Genomic DNA, 24,084 nt, shown 5'->3' on the forward strand with positions numbered 1-24,084 from the left:
GGAACTCTGACTTAAAGGCACCAGGTCTCTCCATATATACCACCATGAGAATCAAATCCAGCAAGATGCTTTTAGAAGCTTTGAGACAACTCCCTAGTTTTGAACAGCTGAGGCTGGTGGAAGGGTGTCCACAGATGCTACCATTATGGGCAAGGGTGGGGTTGATATTCCCAGGAGAGAGACTGATCTCTGGAATTTGTTTCTCATTTTGGTTTGACAAAGTTTATGCTAACCTAGGGCTTGGACCCAGGGTCCCAGGAGTCAGCTGAAACTAGCCCACACTTCCATTGGACAACTTCCTTAGTCCCAACAATCTCCAGTCCACTCTACTGAAAACAGAAACCATGCCCACACCTTTGCAAACAGCAGCAGCTCAGGTCACTATTAACCCATTCCGTTCTGATCACCGATCTGCAAACACACTGTCAGAAAGCCTCTTGGGTTAGTCAATGGAGAGTGAACTGAGCAAGGCTTTTGCAAAGCAAGGTGGTAACATGCAGAGCGGCCAGTAGTTTTCCCACAGTGCACCATGATCCTAGGGCTAGAGCAGCCACATTACAGGTATGTGTGGGGGCACTAGAGACCATGGGACATGGTTACTTGCAAAATGCAGTGTGGACACCAGAGCCCTAGGTCTAAGCACTATTTAGAAAAGTGTTAACACAGGGTTAAAATACAATATAGACACTGAAGCCCAGGGTTCCCTAACATGGGTCAGTAGACTCAAGTCTCACTAGCCCTGGGCTTACACTGCAGTGCAGACATACCCTGAGTGAGCAAATGAACAGTACATTCTGTCCAAAAGGGTACCCCAATCCTGCTAGGAGATTGGACAGACTTTGGCCTATAAGACTGAGGCAATTCCTGGTATATTCAGTGTGTGCGTGCATAGGACCTGTTATTGTTTTATGTATATTTTCTCTGTAATGTTTTTATCTTAAGAATAAATGTATTTTATGTTCTAAAGGCTGTTTGGTACCTAGTGTTCACTGTTGTAACCTCTGAAGAAAGGTTAATCACAGAGGCTGAACCCTGGTCAGATCTGCTGGGGAAATCACAATGAAGTACAGAGAGACTGCAAGCCTAAACCCCTGGTCTGGAGTGATAGAGATGTGAGTTTCCACCTAAGAGAGGTGATGGCTAGGAAGGAAGCCTGAAAACTATGACAGATGCATTCCATACATCTAAACAAAGAAATAAGTGCTGTCTGTGAAAGTCGTAGTTCTAGGACCAATGGCACCATCTCAGAGTTCTTTGAGTGATGGATGAAGTGATGTTACCTGTGGAAGTACCTTTTCCAGAGATTTTTCCAGAAACTTCTCCACTTTCTGGAAAAATACTACTGTGCTGCTGTCAGAGTTGAATCCAACCTCCAAATCTCCATCCCCAGCACAGCTGAATGGGTTCCCTCGTGCTCAGAGAAAGCTGAAAGTTTGTCAAAGCAGGAAACCAGTGTCCAGTTGTAATCCTTTTATTTTGCATAAGAAGCAGCACCCAGAACTCCATGAATTCCACTAAAATATAGCAAATCCCACATGCATCCAACGAAGTGGGTATTCACCCACGAAAGCTCATGCTCCAATACGTCTGTTAGTCTATTAGGTGCCACAGGACTCCTTGCTGCTTTTACAGATCCAGACTAACACGGCTACCCCTCTGATACTAAAATGTAGCTGTCATATAAACAATCCACAGAACTGGTTAATGGGTAGTGAAGTATGCCACCATTTGACTTTTAATCTAGGTACAAACTGTAACTGAGAGAGGCCCTGGGCTAGTGCTCCAGCTCAGCAGTCTCTTAGATGACATAGTATGAAAATAACACTGATGATCTATTAGAAGCTTGGAGAAAAGAATTCAGTCTTTTTGGCACGCAAAGTTAAGGTCACAGGCCAAATTCAGCTCTAGTATTAACCAGGTTCAACTCAATTGATTTTGCTGGAGCTGGAGCCACTTATGCCAGGGCTGAATTTGACCTCATGAGTTTGCAATTTACAAGGTGAGGTTTGGGTTTTTTTAGATCAAAAGCATGTTTGGATAACACCCGCATCCACAAACACAAACATTAAATGTGTGATTTACGTGGTAATTACTTGTACTCAGCTGTACTGTGCAAAACTGGATCTGAACCCAAAACTGGATCTAAACCCAGTCCCAGGCTGGAAATCCTGTTTACCCTGGCAACTTTGTGTGAGAGGGATGGGTTTGATCTGGAAGAAATTTTGTGAAAAAATGAACTGCGAAGTTGAGATCTGATACTGCCCCCTTCTGAAGATAGTAACAAACTATGCACCTCAATGGGAGCAAGATCTGGCCCTTGCAGAAACGATTAGACTGATTAATCACATGTTGCATTTTAATACCTTAACAACATACATATATATATTTTATTGACCTACTTGTGTTCCAGTTCATTAAGCCCAGCTGTTCTCAGAGGAGGAGAAAAAGAGCAGAAAGCAATGGGAAGAGGGATCCAACCGACTAAAATAAACTGGAATAGTTGTTTTAAATGCCTCATGTGTTTATCTAGCACTTTCAAGGGAAAAAAAGTAGTTTTATTACAGAAATTTGCCAGTAAAACATGAGTTTCACTAACAGAAAAGGGGTAAAACTAATGACAAAAGCCTCTTTGCTGTTATAAATAAGGAGGAAGGAGGAAGCAGTTTAAGCTCTACTGATAGCAAACGGAGGAAAACACTCCCTCTTTCTTATCAGCCATTCAACATCTCAACAGTGACGTAGTTTTTATTGTAGCAGTTTCTGAATATATTTTGTTTTCTAATTCACCATGGCAGAATATAAAAACAGATTTGTCTCTACTTCCTATTCTTATTTACATAATAAAATAAATAAAAAGATTAAATCCCTCAATAATTGTATGCTACCCATAAATCTGAGGCTATATTTCAATAATTTTGTAGTCTTCTTCAAAGTGTTTTTTATTTATCCTTTGGAGATGGCTTTACAAATGCACTGCGAGTTTTAAAAGTAAAGGTTGCTAAAAGGGAATTTTAGTGTGTGACATCAAAGCAGAAGAGAAAAAAGCAACTCAACTCAGTACTCTCTTTCTCACTACATATGGTAGAGGCTTTACTTCATAAGCAACTAAATAACGAATAAACTGTGAATAAATGTTTTGAAAATGTAACTGTGTATTCCCACTTGAAAATCTGCACTCAATTTATACTATTTAAACAACTATATAAGGCCTGGCAGAAAAATACCATGTATGCAGGAGCGGTGCCAGGGTTTCTGATGCCCTAGGTGGACGGCCATTTCGCCGCCCCCTGCGGGTCCAGTGGACCTACCGCAGTGATGCCGGCGGGCGGTCCGCTGGTCTAAAGGCTCCGGTGGACCTGCCGCAGGCATGACTGCGGTAGGTCCGCTGGAGCCTTTAGACCAGCACACCGTCCGCCGAAATGACTGCGGCAGCTCCACTGGAGCCTTTCCTCCAGCGGACCATCCACCGGCATGACTGCGGTAGGTTCACCGGACCCGCGTGCCGCCCCCACGGAAAAATAGCGCCCCCCAAAAATTCTGGCACCCTAGGCCATCGCCTAGGTTGCCTAAATGGTAGCGCCAGCCCTGCATGTATGCTCTAAAATGCTAGAGGCAGACCCTTAGCTGGTGCAAATTGTCATAGCTTCATTGAAGTCAGTGGAGCCATGGCAATTTATCTTACAATTTTAAAGACACAAAAGGGGTTAGGGGTCCAAATCCAATTGAAAGTCAATGGGAGTTGGGTTCCTAACTCCTCTTTGTGCCCCCCACCCCCAGATTGCATATATTACATATATATGATCAGATTATGTCTTGCCCTGAACCAAGCACACAAGTGGCAGAAAGAATGTTAGATGTGCAACGGGTGAGCATATGTGCTCAGGGAGACGTGGTGTTCTGAAGCTGGCCAAATTTGGAAAAAAGCAATAGCTTTCTCTCTAAAAGGGTGTTCTGCATGGGAATTTCAAATGGCACAGTGCCTCCCAGAATTTGTCCTTGGGAGATGCAGGGAGTTCTCCTTTTAACTGCTCTCCCAATGCAGAGCTATGCCTTCAAGGCACATTTGAGCCTGGAGTAACTTGCAAAATCAGCACAGTGTCTGGTTGCATCAAAGTGAACTTAATATACAAATATTGAGCAGGCATCATTTTACCTCTGTAAAATGCCAGCATTTTGAAGGTTAAATATTGGACACAATTACTTTTAAAGACAGTTCAGTATTACCAGATTCACCCCGGAATTAGCTAGTTTTCTACTTTTATTTATTACACATTTAAAAAGCTGTGATCCCAAGAAAAACTTTTTACAAAATTGCTGAGATTTTTTTTGTTTACATATATATACCAGAATCAGTCTGGGTTATTTTTAGGGGCCAGGATAGAAACTCTTGAAAGTTTGAGGTTTCTAATGAACATGCTAACAGCATCACAAATGTTGACACTAACAAAGAGGGACTTCAATTTACTTAAGTATTGGTAACATACAATCCAAGTTCCATCAGATGATAAAGAATAAACTGCTGCATTTATCTAGTGGGTGTCTGAACACCAATGAGGAGTAAATGATTTGATTTTGTGGGCTCAGAGGATTTGTCAGCTGCCTCATAAGTATAATTCTGGCTCTTCATATTCCTGCTGCTTCTAATTTAGCAGGACAGGCTCATAATTGAAGCAAATTAACTATTTACACTTGTCACTTCTACCAGGGGAAGAGGACACATCAGCAGGAAAGAATGAGTGGGAAATTAAATTCTTCCCACTTGTGTCAGATCTGCCCTTATATAAACACATTAAAAGTAATTTCATGAGGCGTCAAACATAGAAATAAATACTAAGGGATAAAATAATGAGGTGTTGCTATTGAGCTGAACTGTTGCAGCTAATATTACTGTGTATGAATTATGTAGCCTGAAAGCAGGCATATGTTACAGCACTCAAAGAGTTGCTTTGCATGTGCTATCTGATCATTAAACTTTGGGTCCCTAGGTAAATCCATCTTTCTTCTTGCTGCAAGGGCCAGTATAACATTTAAGTACAAACAGACATACACACACATTATAATCTGTATATAATGGGCCAAATTCATTCCTGGTAGAACTTCACTAAGACAATGGAGTTACACCCAAGATCATCTTTGCATATTACATTCATTTCCATGTCTAATATAATAGCGTGTTTATTTAGGTCTTTGGCAGAAGCTTTAAAGTCACTTACTCTAATGTAAACAAGCACATTTTGTTTGTAATTTGCTAAATCTATTACAGCCTTTCTGAGTCTCCAGTTAGAAGCTTAAGGTTCATTTAGTACATTTACATCTGGTTTTGATTTTAAATGACTTTCCTTTTTCACTTAAGAACAGAAAATGACCTAAGCAGTCTTTTTACCCAGTTTGAACCAACCTTCTATCTGAAAGCCAGAGAGGCTCAACAATTTAGTATGCCTAACTTTGCTCCCTAGGGGCCATTTTTCTCCCCTTTGTAGCAAAAATATGTGCAAAGGGCAATGATGTACAGAAATTGGCTACAAAAATGGGATGTAAAAGAGCATGCCGTTTACTTGGGAGAAAAAAAATGTTTGTAGTAAAAAAGAAAAGGTAAAAAAGCCATTGAAAACCACCAAAAATCAGGAATACTATATTGAGGAAGATGTATACTGATTTATTACTGGCAGAGCTGATTTTGTTGGCATTTTTATGAAACAAAAACCAGATTTTTTTTTCAAAAAAAGTTTTTAATGAAAAATGGTGAAAAATATTTTAAGTCCTCCCCTATTTTTGACTTGTTCTAGTCACTGTACAGGAGGCAGTATTTGGGAAGAGGCTGCGGTCTGCAAAAATGTGCAGTAAACATTTAGGAGTCCCTTCCAGTGAGAGGCAAAGTCACCTCTAGACAGACAGACTCTCTCTCTCTCTCTCCAGATGCTTGGAAATCCATGGAAACTGTTACAATACGGGACATTGAAGTGTAGATATCTGCACATAGGGAGGGAAGAGTATTTTGCTCCTTCTTTTCTGTAGTAAGTTACATTGTCTTTCTTAGGTATCATGGTCATAATGTGCTCCCCACTGATTTCAGCTCAAAAAGTAATTGCATCATCTGTTTCATAGTATTTCTGCTTTTTCCTGATTCCTTCCATATTTCCACAGATCACGCTTCCTCTGACTTTTTGTAGTTTGAAAAACTTTTGTAGATCTGCCCACAAACCCTTTTAGTGGTTTAATCTGGTATGTTATACCAGCAACTAGGTTTGGACTGGCTAAGTTCTCAAGCAGGATTTGTATCAAACTCTGACACCATCATTCATTCCATGGTGTGCAAACCATAGGAACATATCCCTTTTTTACAGCTAATGGAACTATGATCTGCATCATGATTTACTTGATCTAACTGCCATTCAAGTCAATAGAAAGACTCTTACAGATTTCAATAGAAGCTGTATCAAGTCACAGTATATAGAAGATTTAATATGTACATATTTTAAAAGATGTGATATAGCTGAGCTGGTATTTTTCTTTCCCAGCAGTGGAAAAATAATTAACCAAAAAATCCCATCAGTACTTTTTAAACTTTATTTTCTCCACCTCGTTATCTTTTTACAACTTATTGTGTGTTATGCTTTGCTTACTGATTAATTTATATTTAAAACAATGGAAAGGAATTCTAACTCAGGAAACGGTAATAATTCTACTTAAGTTCCTGAATAAGCATCAACTTCCAAAGCATAAAATTCCAAAGCTTTATGATTACTGAATTGAAAGCCTAATTCATAAATAAAGTAAGTATTCCTATGAGAATCCCACACTTCTTTATTTTAATTTCTTTTTGAGATTCTTTCTATAGTATCTTCATGGAAGCCAAAGTCCATATAGTATGTTAATCCCTTGCTTTTTTAGAACGCAGTTTCCCTACCAGAGCCCACTGATTTTGTGACAGTTACTTGTATCCTGAGACTGGAGAAGTAGGCCCTTAATATGCAGAAGAGCTATCATTTTGGGAAAGCTTTTTGTAATCAACCTAGTTGATTTCAATGGGAAGGTCTGCTTAAAAAACAAATGGCACAGAGTAGTCCTATGTTTTCCTAATGGTTGTAATTTGCAAAGTTCTGCTGGGTTATCACCAATACTGTTGTTTGTTAGTCCAAGTTTATAGTTATACTCATTGACCCTAATGGATCAACGGGAGATTTGCTCAAGTAATTCTACAGAATTTGATCAACAGCTGTTAACAGCTGTGGAGTACTATAGGAACAATAGGTGTTGAACGGAGATTTTGTAAATGTTGATTTTTGGATGAAAAAAAGGGATACAGTTATCTCGTCCTTTGACCAGCTCTATAGATAGTTGAAAAATGTCAACCAAAAACCAGTAACAACAGAAACAACTAAACAAACACCATATTTCTCATGAAACCATTTGTGAAAAAATTACTCGTCTTTTACCAGTTCTAGTTTTGAGCAATTTTGATACATGGGAATCAGTGGCCCTGATTCAGCACTGTGATCTGCCTGGGTAGACTTCTGCACCTATGTACGTCAAAATGGGGGAACTTGGCCCTGGTGCAGGGGCAGCTCCATGTATTTTTCCACTCCAAGCACGGCAGTCAGGCGGCTTTCGGCGGCATGCCTGCAGGAGGTCCACTGGTAACGCGGATTCGGCAGCATGCCTGCCGGAGGTCTGCCGGTCCTACGCCTTCGGCGTACCTGCAGCCAAATTACTGCCAAAACCGCAGGATTGGCGGACCTCCTGCAGGCAGGCTGCTGAAGGCAGCCTGACTACCGCCCTCACAACAAACGGCACACCGCCCCCCGTGGCATGCCGCCCCAGGCACACGCTTGCTGCGCTGGTGCCTGGAGCCACCCCTGCCCTGGTGTTAAATCTAAGCCTGTTGCAGGTGTAATGGCACTTTTTTCTAGCTTGTAAAGATATCCTATACCATGTGGTTTAGTGGTCATTAATAATGTTGCTCTTGCAACTTTCTTTAGCAAATATAAGTGGTAAATTTCAATAAATATGCATATCGATAATCTCCAAGATGAACACGAGGAGCCAGAGTCTACTAAATACTGTTGAAACCGCTGAGCATTTTTTCCTAGAAATTGCTCAGCACTTTGCAGGATCAGACCCTCAGTACAATGTAGAATTAATTTCGATTATAAACACAACGGACCTAGCAAATAGGATTGAGAGTTCTTTTGGATCGGGGCTGTCTTTTATTCTGTTTATACCACACTAAAGAATATGGGACCTTATCCTGATTGGTGCTTTTAGGTATTACTGCAAAACATAATAAATGATAGTAATAAATAAGCGAAGTGAGTCAAAGACAGAGGAGCAAACATACGGTAACACAATGTATTGTAATACCTTGCATATATATTTGGTTGCATTACTCTTTTCTGTTTGAATTCTGTAGTATGTAATTCTGCCGTTTAAAACTCTAATGGTTTTCCAAGGTTCAGCAATTTAGCTTGAAGACAATACAGATAAAAAAAAACAAATTCTGTTCTACTAATTTTTTTTCCAATACAGGAATTATTCAATTATTGCTTTCAGCTGTGAGCAGGAACTCTGAAATTAAATTTGGAAATTCCAGGGTTTTTTTTAATGAAAATTGCATTTCTTTTAGGTCTCTGACAAGCATGGGGACTATTTTTTATACTAGACACAAAACCAACAGATGAAGAGCAAATCTTGTTTCCTCATGAATGTGCATTTTCAATTTGTTTTTGTTTATCTCCATTGTATGGTCCTGGACTATCACACAGCAGCTGAGTTTTTCTACTCTGCTGTGGGAAGAAAACTATAAAGTGAGTTCTGGAAGGAAGAATACAATGATATACCTAATGGCTAATATGATTCAGACTTGTAAATTAAAGGTAATTATAAAATATGCTAGAAGAAAGATAGATGAGTGGCTAAAGCGTTTTTTTACCTCTGTTTTTATTAAAGAACAGTAGCATTAATTGGAACTAGAGACAGGGACTTTTGTGAAGTTCAGATATGGATCCAAATTATCACCAACTTCAGGGGAATCTGGATCCAGGATTCTAGTTTCGATTAGTATACAGATGAGCCCAAGATGGGCCCAGAGATAAGCTTTTGGAAAGTTTCTGAGGGGTGTGTGTGTTTGGATTTGGGGTTCCAGTGTGTGAACATCACTAGCAAGAACTCCCAATTTGAATCATTGCATGTCATGTGGGCAAATCTCTGAAAGGGCGTAAAAACATTAAGGGTGCACTATTACTGGCACACAATGAAGGGGGAGAAGGTGTAAGCAAGGAGCCATACGCCTCTTGTACAACCCATGTAAGGATCTACGATTGCAATTCCATTGTTCTCTGATACTGCCCCCACAACACACACACGCTGCGACACAAGTCACCTCAAATGGAATAAGGGTTAGTCCTGGCTGCCTTCACCCTCTCGGCCCTGGCTGAGCACACCAAGGCCCAAGACTACTTTTCTGCATGCTGGGGAGGGTCCTGAGAGACAACCCTTCCTGCTGTGGCTCTGCATCACCTGCAATGCCAGCTTGTAGGTATGTGCACTCAGAAAAATACAGTCAAAACTGTTTGCTACTGAAATTTATTCTGAATACAGTCCATGTTTTGGAGCCCAGAGCTAGTAGTCACTCTCATGGACCTGAGATGCAACATTCAACTGTTATAGAGGAACTGCTGTGCTGAAACAATCAAGTCCATCTAATCTAGGATCCTCCTTCAGACAGTGGCTGGGCACATTAGAGGAAGGCAGAAGATAGAACCCCACACACTTTAATGTACCTGACCTCTATGATCCTCTGATTCACAAAGTTACCTTTCCTCCAGCTGAACTTTCTGGAAGCCACACCTTATTTAGTAACAGTTTCTAGATAGAACATTTCTTTTTTGGTCAGTCATTAAGGGCCAAATACTGATCCATAAAAGTCAGCAGTAAAACTCTCATTGGTTTTAATGGGACCTAAGTACCTCTCCATGCAATTGTCCAGCTGACTTTTTGTGGCGGGTTAGTGAAGGTAGACAACCAATTCTCTGGAGTCCAGAAGTCAGGACTTATAAAAAGAATTTTTAGTGACACTCTTTTCAATAATAATAGGTTTGTATCAAGATGCTAGTCAAATTAGCACAGAATTAGCATGGAAAACAAGAAACCTCTGGAACATTCTGCTCAGGAAGCCTTTACAGTTCTTTGTTTCTGTCAATTGGTATAATGTCTGGAGATGCTGAAAAGGACAGCTTCCACACAGTGTTTTCCATTGAAATCAAATAAACACTGTATACATAAATAGATGCTGTGCTTTCTGCCTCCCTGCTGGTTGGCTGTTTACTCTGGCCTCTCCACTCTCCTCTTCTTCACAGTCCCTCTGCAGCCAGCCTCACTCTCCACTGTCCCTGGTCTCCATGTCACACTTCATTGTTCCTCACTCCCCACTGTTCCTTACATTTCCCACTTCTGGCTTCCTGTCAGCTCACGTCCTCCCCCTACCACATTAAAACCAAACAATAACAACAGAGCAATAAACCTAATATGATGTTTGCCAACCATCACTCTGACCATTGGGTCTGGCTCCTGTGATGAGCTCCACACAGAAGGACCCCTGCAACTCTGACAAGGTCCCAATGATTTCAGTGGGGTTCTGTGCAGATGCAGGTCCATCCTTGCAGAGCTCCTTACAGGACAAAGGCCTTTGCTTTCCCCCTCAACTTTTGTCTTTCTGATCTATTTAGATTGTCGACTTTTCAGGGCAAGGAATGTATCTTCATATATGTTTGCCCGGCATCTAGCGCAACAGAGCCTCTATCCTGCTTGGGGTCTTTGAGCACTACTGCAATACAAATAATAAAAAATAGTTAACAACAATAGCTTAGGGGAGTAGAACCCTATATTATTTTCTACAGCTGGTTTCCATCCTTTGCCTTTCTCTTCAGTGAAAGAATTACATTGTAAAAAAATTAAACACACATTTTAATATGTTTGCAAAATGTAAGGACATTGTTATAGTTATAATCAGACAGAGTGTTCTGTTCTTGCGTAGTCATGATTCCCCACACCTAATTCACTGCAAGCACTGGGCTTTCTCCATGTGCTTAACAATGTACCTAGGTGTATCTTTGTTATGCAACATTATACATTCTGTCACGTTTTATGGATTAAGTAAAACATTTAATTTTATATTTCTAAGGTAGACATGCAGAGGAAACAGGGCCTTACTGGGAACACTATTACCATCAGCCAAGGCTGTACATAACTTAATTGAGAAAGACAACAATGGATCTGGAAGGAGGGAAAAGAGAAGTGCAGAGCTGAGAATGTGGAGGAAATTATTACTTTAACATGGACACCAAAGGGAGCTGTTCACACTGCTTTACATTCCATCTGATTGTCTCTTACAATCACACCAGTTCTTTTTTCAGGAGAGGGCTGAACAAAACCCCTTGATATAGCACAGATAGGATCCATAAAGTAAAAAGATAAGGAATCAAACATTTCCCAGATTGACCTATAGTCCTTTTTGAAAATAGAAACAATACCTTAAAAATATCACTGTGAAAATGCATTTGCCACAGAATGGTCAGTTAACAAAGGACTGTCAAATAGTTAGGGCCTGAGCCTTATGGTTCTTATTCCCTGTCACACTGCATAGCTCTCATAACATCTCATCACCTAGATGAGACACAGAACATCCCACTTAGTCTTTCACTTTGTACAATATTTAATGACAGCATGTACACAAAAAGAGGAGGAAAGAGCTGAGCATATACTCCCACATCGTCTGAAAAGCTGTTGGGGAAGGGTTTGAATAACATATTGGTATCAGCTCTTTGGTGGTCTTCAAGGAGTGGCTAGGGATAGACGGACTTTAAGCTTTCTGTTAAGTTCGAAAAGGGTAAAGAGATAAAGAGTAACTGCTGAAGGGGAGGATAGGTGTTTTTAAACATCACTCTGGCAGTGTAAAGGGGCCTCATTGTAACTGAGTCTCAAGCCCTCTGACTTTGGCACACAAAATCCTAAAAGTAATGATATAAATTCGCAGGCAGAAGAACTAAAATACTCTTTCTAGTGGCCTAATAAACTGATATATGAAATGAGGTGATAGTCTCCTGAACTCAAGTACTGATATGACACATTTTCAGGTTTAGTCAGAATGAACAAAAGGAGTTGCTCAGAGTGGTTAGACGGCATGTACTTGATCACTACAATTTATATCACATTGTACCTGTTTTTGTTCCTCTCCCAAGCCATCCCACATTGAAGCTACAATTTTAGAGACTTCACCAAATGTAGCATTTGGGTTTTGGCCCTTGATGGCTGCTTGAGTGTCTCGGAAGAATAATGCATAGGCAGACACAGGCTTCTGTGGCTCATTAGGGTCCTTCTTCTTCTTCTTTTTGGGAGTTTTGGGTTTCTTTCCCATATCAGAAGCAGGTCGTTTCTCTCCTCCATTGACCTGTAATAAAAGTTCACAAAAGGACAGAAACTCATTAAATTGTGAATCAGACCAAAAAGCTCTATTTATCAAGGCATCTACAATATACATTATGGATTTTGCTGGGGAAAGTGCACTTTTAGCTACAGTCTTTTGATAATCCAAATGTTAACAACATTTCTCAGGGTTTCATCTGTAAAAGGCATTATAAATGTTCTAGGTTATAAAACGTTTTTCCTAAAATGATTCATACATTTTGTTTTTATAAAATTATCATCTCATTACTAGATTAGCTTGTCATCTTTTTATCTTTTCGGAGTCTTACAGCTAATGGTTGTCGGAGACCTGTAATGAGTAAAACCATTACAGATTTCATTATACTTTGAGCACTAGTTTAATCATAAGAACCATTTAAGTAGAGCAAGAACAATATAATTTCCACTTTATATTTTTCTTTCCCTTAGAGGACTATTTTAACCTATGGTTCAGTTCAATTCCCACTGAAGTTAGTGGGATTGTTTCTAGTGACTTCACTGGGAACTGGATTGGGAAACAAGTGAATTGAGATTTAAAAAAAAATGTTAATTCCTTTGTATTATTCTTAATCAAAATCGAGAGCCACAAAATTTCAGCAGTTTAGGTTGGAATATTTTTTGACCTATTGAAGGGCTTCATTCTGGTCTTATTGTAGTCAATGGGAAAACTCTCATTAACTCTGCTGGTGCAGGATCAGTCCCTTGGGTTCTGAATAAAGGAGCAAACGAGTCTCAATCATACACTAGATGAAAGAAGAGTTTGTGTTTGTGTGTGTACGCACACACTTAAAAAATCCCCATGCCCTAGATCCCTCTTGTGGATTTCACTGCAGCCTGAAGATGTGCAAATTTGTGAAAACCCAACTGTCCTTTAACCATTAAATATTTATATTGCAGTAGGGCTTCCAACAGGATTCAGGACCCCATTTTGCCAGATGCTGTGCAAAAATATGCAAAGACACAGGCCTGATTTTCTAAGCGACTCAAACTACATGGCACAAAGTGGCCTCAGTGGACTGGAGAATCTGGCTAACTGTATCTGTCCCAAAGGGTTTTTCGTTTGAAAAGACTCAGGAGGAGAGGATTACAATCAAATAGAGATGATTTCTATCATTTTTTAATAAACTGTGATCAGGTGCCATGCTAGATTACAGGTGTTCCAAAAATAAATACAGATGCATAATGACAGTGGTTGCATATGACTGTATACGCTCACTCTGGGCCAGACTCTTCTCCCTCTTCCTGTGTGTCACACTGTGTTCAACAGGACTACTCAAGTGAGTAAAGTGAGCAGGATTTGGCCTGTTGTGGCTTTTTAATCAGAACAGCAATGTGATGAATGTAACTTAAAAAGGAAATTGCTTGGTTCCTAGGCACCTGGTTAGGCAATCAAATATGCAGTTAATGGTTGGGGAGTATACCAGCAGCACTAGAGAGAAGAGGGAAGAAGTTATAAAACACAAGCTGCTTGTTTCAAACTTGCAGATCACTATTTCATTCTATACTGTAGAAGAAACTACAAGATCAATACTATATGAAGGTGTGTTATGTGCACATGCAAAGAGCTCCCTAGTTAATTTGACCATCCTAATCCAAATTTTCCAAACACCTCTAAGTAACAGTTCACAAATCCCAGGAGCAAGGAGGCTTGACAACTTCAGACCCACAGTTAAAGTTCCTACTCTTGCTATTTTAAAATGTTTCTTTTAATGCTTTTGTATTGACCAAAGGGATTTACAAGCTTGTAGATATTTAAGATAGCAGGATGTCCAAACTACCGTTTAACTATGTGATAAATAATCATAATATGCATAAAAGTTAAGAGAAAAAAAAGTCTTCTTGTAAATTGCTTGGACATTTTATTCTCCAACCCAAATAATCAAATGGCTTCAAATATCCCATTGCTAAAAAGGGAGTACTCCCTGGGGAAATTCTGTTTGTTTTGTAAAAAAAAAAGTAAAGAAAAAGAATTCCAGTACTAATAACCTTGGAAATGGCTGAGATGATGGCGTACCTTATGCTCCCATCAGTCTATCAGCTTATAGACTCCACTGCTAACCATCAAAGCAGAGACAGATGGGAAATAAAATAAAAAACATATACATTCTTCTAGCCATAGACTCATGCCTCAAAATCCCTAGAGGTGTAGTTAGCTCATGGTAATCCACCTCCTGTCATGCCTTATTGCTTAATTATAGTGATGTATTTAACTTATTTATCACAAGAAAGCAATAATCTTTCACTTCAAAAAAGTCGGTAGTAACCACGTTGCACAAATGATAGATCACAAGACTACCTAGTGTAGGATTTAAGACTATCTAGTAAGGCATATTGTTGATATCTAAATGTCCCTTGAGAAGTTTGAAAATGTCTATAAATATATTTAAAATAAACTGCAATAGTACCAAATTCTTTAGCGGAGCTAGGAGAGCTGTTTTACGCATACTATCTTGCAGTAATTGCTGTAGTTTAAAATAGATTTTAATCAAGCACCATCTGCATAATAGGCTGAACAAACAACACAGAATTCTACTTATAACTCTGACCATATAAAATAAATATTGTAAAACCTCTACCACATAAAGAGAATATGTGGCAGCAGTTCCCTAGTAATCATGTTTCTCTTAGTTAATTTTTGCTACTTGCAGTCCTCTCGGTCTCTTTTCTCTGAACTACACTATTTGAAATTCTCTCATAAGCGAAATTCAAATGAGCATGGAAAAAAAAACAGTCATCCATCTACTGAGAAATACATATTTGCAAGCCTATAATGCTTCTAGCATCTCACAATTATGCTTAGCAATAACAGAATACATGTTTAATGATCCAACACTATGAATTATGGCAAGAATCGCACAAATGCAGTATTTGAATTTTGAAGTGGTCAGAATAAAATGGGCACTTTGTTGCAAATGGGCACTTTGTTGCAAATGGTTTTATAGTTACATACAAACACTGATTTTTTTAAGGTCTCCTTTTTATTCATTTAACCACAGACTTGAATACTGAATTTAGAAGAATTCAGCACGGCCAGTTTTAGGATCTGCGCTTCCTACACAAATGAGTTCCTTGGCCAGAGATTTTAGTTCCCACTTCCACTGTTCTAAGCTACTTTCAGGTCATTCACTTTCAACCTCAAAATCACATTACTGTTATCCTTCTCCCCGGGTCTTACTGACAGGCACCCTGGGATGTCTTACTCTTAAAGCAACAGTATCTAGAGCAACTACCAGTAAGTCCTCGATAATGCCCTCTTTAATGGTGCTGCTGCTTTCCCTTCTTTGTGTTAGAGCTAGTGCAGAAGTGTATTTTAAGTCTGACAGTTCTGTATGAAATGGCCACTCCTACCAGGTGTGTGCATGTCTCAAAATACCCAGCAGTTGTTGTAATCATTTATATATATGGTGATGGTTCCATAGTTTGGATAGTTTTTAGCATAATTTTATGCTGTTGACTAAAGAATGTATTTAATATGAAGTTCCTTTCCTACTGGAGATTCTGTATACTAACAGTTATATAGTTTATTTCCTTTTCCTCTTTATTTCCAGCACTGGTGATAGGTTTATTAAGCTAATATAACCAGTTCCTGCACTCACTGAAAACAATGGGAATTTTGTCACTGACTTCAGTGGAGTAGGATTACATGTCTAATGCAAAGGCATACATTAGTTTATTCATTTTGCCAGTCTGTATACATACATTGCCTACAAATGAAGTCAGTTTACACTCTCAAATTATTTAGAGAGGCTTTTTTCTCAGACAGAATTGGGTATAGTTGTTAGAAAGCATGAAAAAGAAGTATCTATTTTACTACCAAATCTTTCACAAGAGGTGCAGCAATTCTTCTTTCAAAACCATAGGGTAGGTACTGAGCTGGTGTAACAGGCCCCACGTAGTTGGCATTGACTTTAGTGGCGCTACACAGGTTTATGTCAGCCTAGGACTTATTTTGACTAATACTGGTAGATGAGTTGAAAGATGTTGGGACTTGCTCATTAGATTGAAAGAATAAAAAAGGATGAGGACAATTATTATGCTTATTCCAGATAACATGGTACTCACTCCATTATCACTCAGTCCTCATAAGAAAGTCTGACTGACTTCATCAAGTTGTGTCTCAAAATCTCTATTTGTAGCAAAATTTGGCAATTACCTCATGACAGCAGTGCATGACTGCCTGAGTAAGGACTGAGTAAAGAACTCAGGAGTTGACCCTTTGTATAGTATCACACATTGATATAACAGTTTATAAAACATAGGCAAAAATCCCAGAGTTTATCACACAAGATTGTGTGCAAATATGACCTATTGGATCTCCCACTGGTCAAAGACTAGCAGAGCGCATCGTGTGAAGCCCTCCTGTCCCCATCCAGCCCTGGTGAAATTTCTTTCAAAGGGACAAAGATGAAAGAGGAGCTGGTTTGAGAAATGGGAACCCTCAATTGCCTCTTGAGGGCAGCTTTAAGATCACTTTGTACTAGTCTGGCCCACACAAAGTTGCTAAAGGCCAAGAATCTGTCCCAGCTAGTTGGCAGTTTCCAGGGACACAGCTGTAACTGGGAGCTATACCCATTAATTTTTATTTGCAGTGTTGCTGTAGCAGGCTATGAGAGAGACAAGGTGGGTGAGGTAATATCTTTTACTGGACCAACTTCTGTTGGTGAGAGCGACAAGCTTTCAAGCTACACAGACCTGAAGAAGAGGTCTTGTCTCTTTCACCAACAGAAGCTGGTCCAATAAAAAATATTACCCCACTCACCTTGGTTTTCCAAAAGTTTTTATATAAATTATATTCATACATTAGTTATGATGTTGATTATTCAGAATATCTCTGCTTTTATATAGGAACACTTGAATTATTATATTGTATCAGACATTTAGGCCAGTATCCTGTCTCCAGCAGTGGCCAGCATCAGACCCTTCAGAGGAAGGTGCAAGTAAACCTACAGTAGACAGATGTGGGATAATCTGACTCCCCTGAAGATCTCATTTTAATCCCAAATAGAGATCAGTTTAAACAGTGACTCATGTGGTTTTATATCCCTTCCAATTTTTTTTTTTACTAACTATTATAACTTTGGAAGAATGCTAAAGTAACAGTAACATATCAATTTCTGTGTACTTAGTAATTTTAATTCTGGTATATCATGCTTTCTTTTCCTGATGATTAAGCGCTAAGGATGGGAGAATTTTAAGGAGCTTCCATATTGGCATTACTTGTTTAATACACAAATCCAGAAAACAGAAGTAGACTTCAGTAGGAAAAAGACCCTATTTCTTTGTCTGTAATACTCAATAGTTCCTTCACTGTTATTGAAAATATTTGTTTTAATTTGAAATACCTGATTTAGTGAAATCAGAATCCTAGGCTTATGATAAGGAGGCAACCTAGTGACAGAGGATGTGGAAAAAGCTAATGTACTCAGTGCTTTTTTTGCCTCTGTCTTCACAAACAAGTTCAGCTCCTAGACTACTGCACTGGTCAGTACAGCATGGGGAGGAGGTGACCAGCCCTTTGTGGAGAAAGACGTGGTTCAGGACTATTTAGAAAAGCTGGATGAGAACAAGTCCATGGGTCTGGATGCACTGCGTCTGAGTGTGCTAAAGGAGTTGGTGGATGTGATTGCAGAGCTATTGGGCATTATCTTGGAAAACTCATGGTGATCCATGGAGGTCCCGGATGACTGGGAAAAAGGCTAATGTGGTGCCCATCTTTAAAAAAAGGAAGGAGGAGGATCTGGGGAACTATAGACCAGTCAGCCTCACCTCAGTCCCTGGAAAAATCATGGAGCTGGTCCTCAAGGAATCAATTCTGAAGCACTTACAGGAGAGGAAAGTGATCAGGAACAGTCAGCATGGATTCACCAAGGACAAGTCATGCCTGACTAACCTAATTGCTTGCTATGATGAGATAACTGGTTTTGTGGATGAGGGGAAAGCAGTGGATGTGTTATTCCTTGACTTTAGCAAAGCTTTTGATACAGTCTCCCACAGTATTCTTGCCAGCAAGTTAAAGAAGTATGTCCTGGATGAATGGACTAAAGGTGATAGAAAGCTGGCTAGATCGTTGGGCTCAACGGGTAGTGATCAATGGCTCCATGTCTAGTTGGCAGCCAGTATCAAGTGGAGTGCCCTAAGGGTCGGTTCTGGGGCTGGTTTTGTTCGATATCTTCATTAATGATCTGAAGGATGGCGCGGACTGCACCCTCAGCAAGTTTGCAGATGACACTAAATTGGGAGGAGTGGTATATATGTTGGAGGGTAGTGATAGGATACAGAGGAACCCAGACAAATTAGAGGACTGGGCCAAAGGAAATTGATGAGGTTCAGCAAGGACAAATGCAGAGTCCTGCACTTAGGACGAAAGAGTCCCGTGCACTGCTACAGACTAGGGACTGAATGGCTAGGCAGCGATTCTGCAGAAAAGGACCTAGGGGTTACAGTGGACGAGAAGCAAGATATGAGTCAACAGTGTGCCCTTGTTACCAAGAAGGCTAACGGCATTTTGGGCAGTACAAATAGGGGCATTGCCAGTAGATCGAGGGACGTGATCATTCCCTATATTCGACATTAGTGAGGCCTCATCTGGAGTACTGTGTCCAGTTCTGGACCACACACTACAAGAAGGATGTGGAAAAATTGGAAAGAGTCCAGCAGAGGGCAACAAAATTGATTAGGGGTCTGGAGCACATGACTTATGAGGAGAGGCTGAGGGAACTGGGATTGTTTAGTCTGCAGAAAAGAAGAATGAGGGGGGATTTCAACTACCTGAAAGGGGTTCCAAAGAGGATGGATCCAGACTGTTCTCAGTGGTACCAGATGACAGAACAAGGAGTAATGGTCTTGAGTTGCAGTGGGAGAGGTTTAGATTGGATATTAGGAAAAACTTTTTCACTAGGAGGGTGGTGAAGCACTGGAATGGGTTACCTAGGGCGGTGGTGGAATCTCCTTCCTTAGAGGTTTTAAGGTCAGGCTTGACAAAGCCCTGGATGGGATGATTTAGTTGGGGATTGGTCCTGCTTTGAGCAGGGGATTAGACTAGAAGACCTCCTGAAGTCCCTTCCAACCCTGAGATTCTATGATAATATGTTGTTATGAAAAAAATGTATCACAAATATGCCATTATTTTATTTAAAGATTCAGCTGGAAAAAGGACTGGAATAAAAGATGGGATGCCTTCATTACAGAATTGAACTCCTAGATACTATCTTCTAGGGAAGCGATGGGTCTCAGGATCTCACAGGCTCAATATGCAAAAATATTTGAAAATTAACAGATGCTGCAAATACTTTATTTTACAATGTGAAGGCTGTGCATGTTTATGTTTATATAAGTTTTCACAAGTGTGGGAGCGGTTCCTCCCAACATTAAAAAGTATAACACATTCAAGATCTAAGGGAAAGTTCTGAAATAATAATTGCAATCAGAATTTATTCAGAACACAGTGAAATATATTTTGCCTATTACAGAATTATTTTACAGCTTGAGGCATGAAAAACATAAATATAACTCGAAAACAAATCAGACGTACAACTCTTGACTGAATTCCTCAGTGACTGACTTTGCCTGTTTGACCTTCCTCCTACATCTTTGCAATGAATCTCAACTTTTTTTCCCATAAGAACTGGCAACGCTCACAACTATTACTGCTACCACATAACAGGCCCATTAACATTCTTTAGAGATTAGAACACAGAGCTGGGAGTCAAAAGACCTCAGTTCTTAACCGGACTCTGCTCCTAGCTCTTGTGTGATCTTGTGGCAAGTCACAATCTTTGTGTGCCTCAGTTTTCCTGTCTGCAAAATGGAGATAATACTTACCCATTTTTGCAAAGCACTTTTGACATTTTTGCATAAAAATGCTATCCAAATGATTTTATTACTATGTTTTATTATGTTTGTAGTGACACTAATGGGTGTTAAATGTATCATCATGAAGCACCAGTGCTACATACAATGTAAAAGCATGACGTCTATGTAACCTTTCCAAGAAGTGAATTTTAATGGTACAGTATTAAAAGATATTTTCCTATTCTTCTTTTCTGGTTGCTATAGTCTTCTATTTACTCATCCTGCGGCCAAGTGCCAAACACTAGCAAACTGTACACACAATCCCATGCTTCCTTAGCAATAGCTTGAGTCTTGACCTGGAACAAACACACTTTGTACACATGAGAGAAAATTCAATTTTTATATTAAATTCCTGTAAGAAATATTCTCCTTTACTCTTTAGTTCACTATGCAGACCTTCCAATTTCCTCATTCACAGAAGTGTGATGTTGTTCACTCGTGTTGCTTTCAGGGCTGATTGGAGACTAGAAGACAGATTTAAGGTAAAAGCCAATCCTTTATTCACATCAGTTAGCCCCTTTATGTTTATTGTAAAAATACCACATGCTACAGTAGGTTCCTCACTGACACTTCTCATTTGGATGACAGCAACTTATAAATTAGAGCCTTCATAACTCAGGTACACATATGCCAAATAAGACTTAGAGAGACTGATTCATTTAGCTAGTCTTAAAATCAGCCACCATTTGTTATTTCTAGTGCCTAACCATACCTTAGAGGTATCATCCCCTTCATCTTCATGGACTGAACTGGATGGTGAGGGAGTTGCAGACTTGCTTCCAGGTGGAGATGGAGAGTTATGGGGAACATTGTTTCCACCCATATTCAAGCCAAGCTGAGCACTGAGCTGTGACTGGTTAATGGTAGTCAGCTGACCATGCTGCATCATTCCTGGCTGCCTAATTTCTGCAGGTTGAACCCTTGGTCTCATGGCTGCCATCTGAGGGTGGGAACTATATTGAGCTCCTTCTGTGTTCCGTATATCTTGCATCTACAAAAGGAAAATTGGAAAGCAATAATTTTCCATCATTATGTCATCATGTCCAAGTTCCCTTTGGCCTTAAAAGGAATCCCTGCTGATCTACAGGCTATTTAATATTTAAGAGAACTCGGAGTATTTAATTCAAACATATGAGGTGTAAGGAATACACAAAATAACTATACAGCCAACTTTTGCATAACACTGTTTATTTTGGGCTAAATCATGCAGGCTCTTTTCAGCCCTTGGACAGGCACAGCTCCCATTGACTCTACTGAGAGTTTTTCCTGCATAGGGACTGAAGGATATGGTCTTTTGTTAACTGTCCTTTGGAACTGTCAAAAGTGAGTTTAAGAAATATAATAATACAAAACAGAGATGTCAGAATCTTGACTCAAAGTTCAATAGGGTTCTTGTCCATCTTATGGAGATGAGTTTGAGCTGCCAAGTTTGGATCTAGATCCATATTTGCCCCAAATTCTAGGGAGTTGAACATCTAGTACTAAGTCCAGTTTTACCTTGCCTAGAACTGCCCAAGACATGTTAATTTTTAAGATTCAGAAAACAGACCTAGGGCTCTATCAACAGGTGGATTAATTGACTAATGAACTGATTTGTTGCAACAGTCATATATGAACCTGAAGCGCAAAAGCTGCAAGGTTGACAAATTTATCCATTTTGCTATTTGGGTCACTGCTCTTTAGCATTAATGAGACTCATTTTTAATTCAAGCAATGAATTCAGTCTCTGCAAGGATTAGAATGAAAAGCATTGGAGGATGAAGCTCTTTACTTATCCAGAGGTCAAATGTACTGTACATGGATACTATAAAGGATATTCCAAAATGCTTATCCAATGTACTCAAACTCATAGCTTGAGATAAGACAACTACAAAGAATAGCTCAGTTTCTACGGTTAGATGTTTTGGGAGGTGATTTAAAGTTGAAGTGGCAATTCAAAGCTGAAAATGAAATGGATACAGTTATCTTAGTCGGTATCATTAAAGCATGCCATAGATATCTGGTGGAATTTGACAAAAATTACCAATGTACTAGTATCATTGCATAAGGGGAAAAGTGATAACAGCCCAATCTACTAATATAACCATAGTTATTTTACTGATAGCCTTCTGTAGCATGTTACCCAATGATTTTTACTTTAGATTTATAACCCACCTCTCTCTCCCCTCCCCCCAACCTTGCACTTGTGGGTGTATGTACATTCTCTCTCTCTCTCCTGATAGCATACCAGTCTGGGAGATCCTTTTACAACAAGGAATTAAAATTAGAACTGGGGAAAAAAACCAAGTATGATCGTTGCCATTTTTTCATTATGGACAGAATAAGTGATTTTTTGAAAGGTTATTTATAGGCTTGTGGATTGATTTGGTGTATTTTTTTGGAGAGTGAATCATGCCAATAAATATCCTGGAATTGAGAATGTTTGCTATTTTAAATTCATTTGTTGTCCTAAAATATATCTGAAGAAGATTCTGACAATGCGACTTCTCTTAATACAGTCTCGGTACTGCTTTATGAATTAATATCTCTGGAATACAAAAGGTTTATTAATACCCATAATTCAAGTTCATTCAATAACTAACCCATTGAAAAAAACCAGTGCACAGCATTAACTGAGAACTTGAATCTTGAAAAAAAAATTATATTTTTAAAGATTTTTACTGACTTTCTGCTCCCTTTTTTCAAATACCAGCTTCCCTCCTAGTCAAACATATTAGCCTTGAAAGCTGTCATTATCTCTGCCTCTAGCAGACAATCTATATCAAAACAGTTGTACACATAAAACAGTAACTACTTCTTGGCTGTATCTCTTCTGATCCAGCTGTTTCACTGAATAGCAGTTGGTGAATGGAGAACGGGAACATGGGTAGCCCTGAGGCCTTATTTGCTAATGTTACTCACCAGCTGCTGCTTTATGTGGTGTTAGCAGGCAAGGCTTGGAAGTTTGCCAGTTGCAGCAAGAACAAGAGAAAGTGAGGTATCTCTGAAGCCCTTCCATTTACCCCTGACTGTCATCTTTTGACACTGAACATTGTTGAGTGCTATCCCCAGGGCCACTGAGAAACACTGCTGGAGTTAAACTGTGAATAGAGCTTACACTACCCCTTTGTACACTATTTTTTGGGTACCTCTCAGACAATCTAAGGAAACTACAGATCAGTGCTAAAAATAGGCCCTTTTGGCTTCACATATTAAAGGAGGTTGAAAAGGCAAAATAAGTAAATTTTTCACTAGAAATACTCTAACTATTGTAAAATGCGCTATTAAAAAATCTAAACAAGTATTTTTGTCAATGTTTCGAATGACTGTGCAAGTATATACCTCAGTGAAAGCTGGACACAAATTTAATAATAATATCATGGTGTTTTTTTTTATCTAAAATGCATTTGCTAATTGACAACATATCATTGGCTATCAAAACGGATTGGTTATTAAAACCTCCCAATCTTGCCACACTGATCATCAGAAGCAAGCTCCCCAAAGACCAGGACAAATCAACTCAAAGTGGCACCAGATCCTGCCAAAACAACAGATGCAAAATCTGCAGACATATCTCCACTGCTACAGGGATCAACATGCTCCACAACACCCTTCAAGATTCATGGATCTTACATTTGCCTATCAGAACATGTAGTGTACCTCATTCAGAGCATCAAATACCCCAACATTTATATGGATGAAACCAGGCAATCATTACACTCTTGAATGAACTCACACAGAAAAATGATGAAAGACAAAAAAAACCAAACCAAACAAAACAGATCAACTCAATTT

The 24,084-nt window shown here is 39.4% G+C and overlaps 1 protein-coding gene across 3 annotated transcripts in view; it reads right to left on the reverse strand.

Annotated features, from left to right (window-relative positions):
* TOX (thymocyte selection associated high mobility group box) overlaps nt 1-24,084 on the reverse strand; it is a 275,711-nt gene that overhangs the window by 41,419 nt on the left and 210,208 nt on the right. For 2 of the 3 annotated variants that reach the window (XM_030553147.1, XM_030553149.1), the window contains 2 exons: nt 21,023-21,301; nt 12,215-12,445 (listed from right to left, as the gene is read on the reverse strand). In XM_030553147.1, the coding sequence (XP_030409007.1) occupies nt 12,215-12,445; nt 21,023-21,301 (510 nt within the window). The remainder of the gene's footprint in view (nt 1-12,214; nt 12,446-21,022; nt 21,302-24,084) is intronic. The other variant, XM_030553148.1, reaches the window with a different exon arrangement.

This window comes from Gopherus evgoodei, chromosome 2 (genome assembly GCF_007399415.2).
Source record: "Gopherus evgoodei ecotype Sinaloan lineage chromosome 2, rGopEvg1_v1.p, whole genome shotgun sequence".
Taxonomy (NCBI): Eukaryota; Metazoa; Chordata; order Testudines; family Testudinidae; genus Gopherus; species Gopherus evgoodei.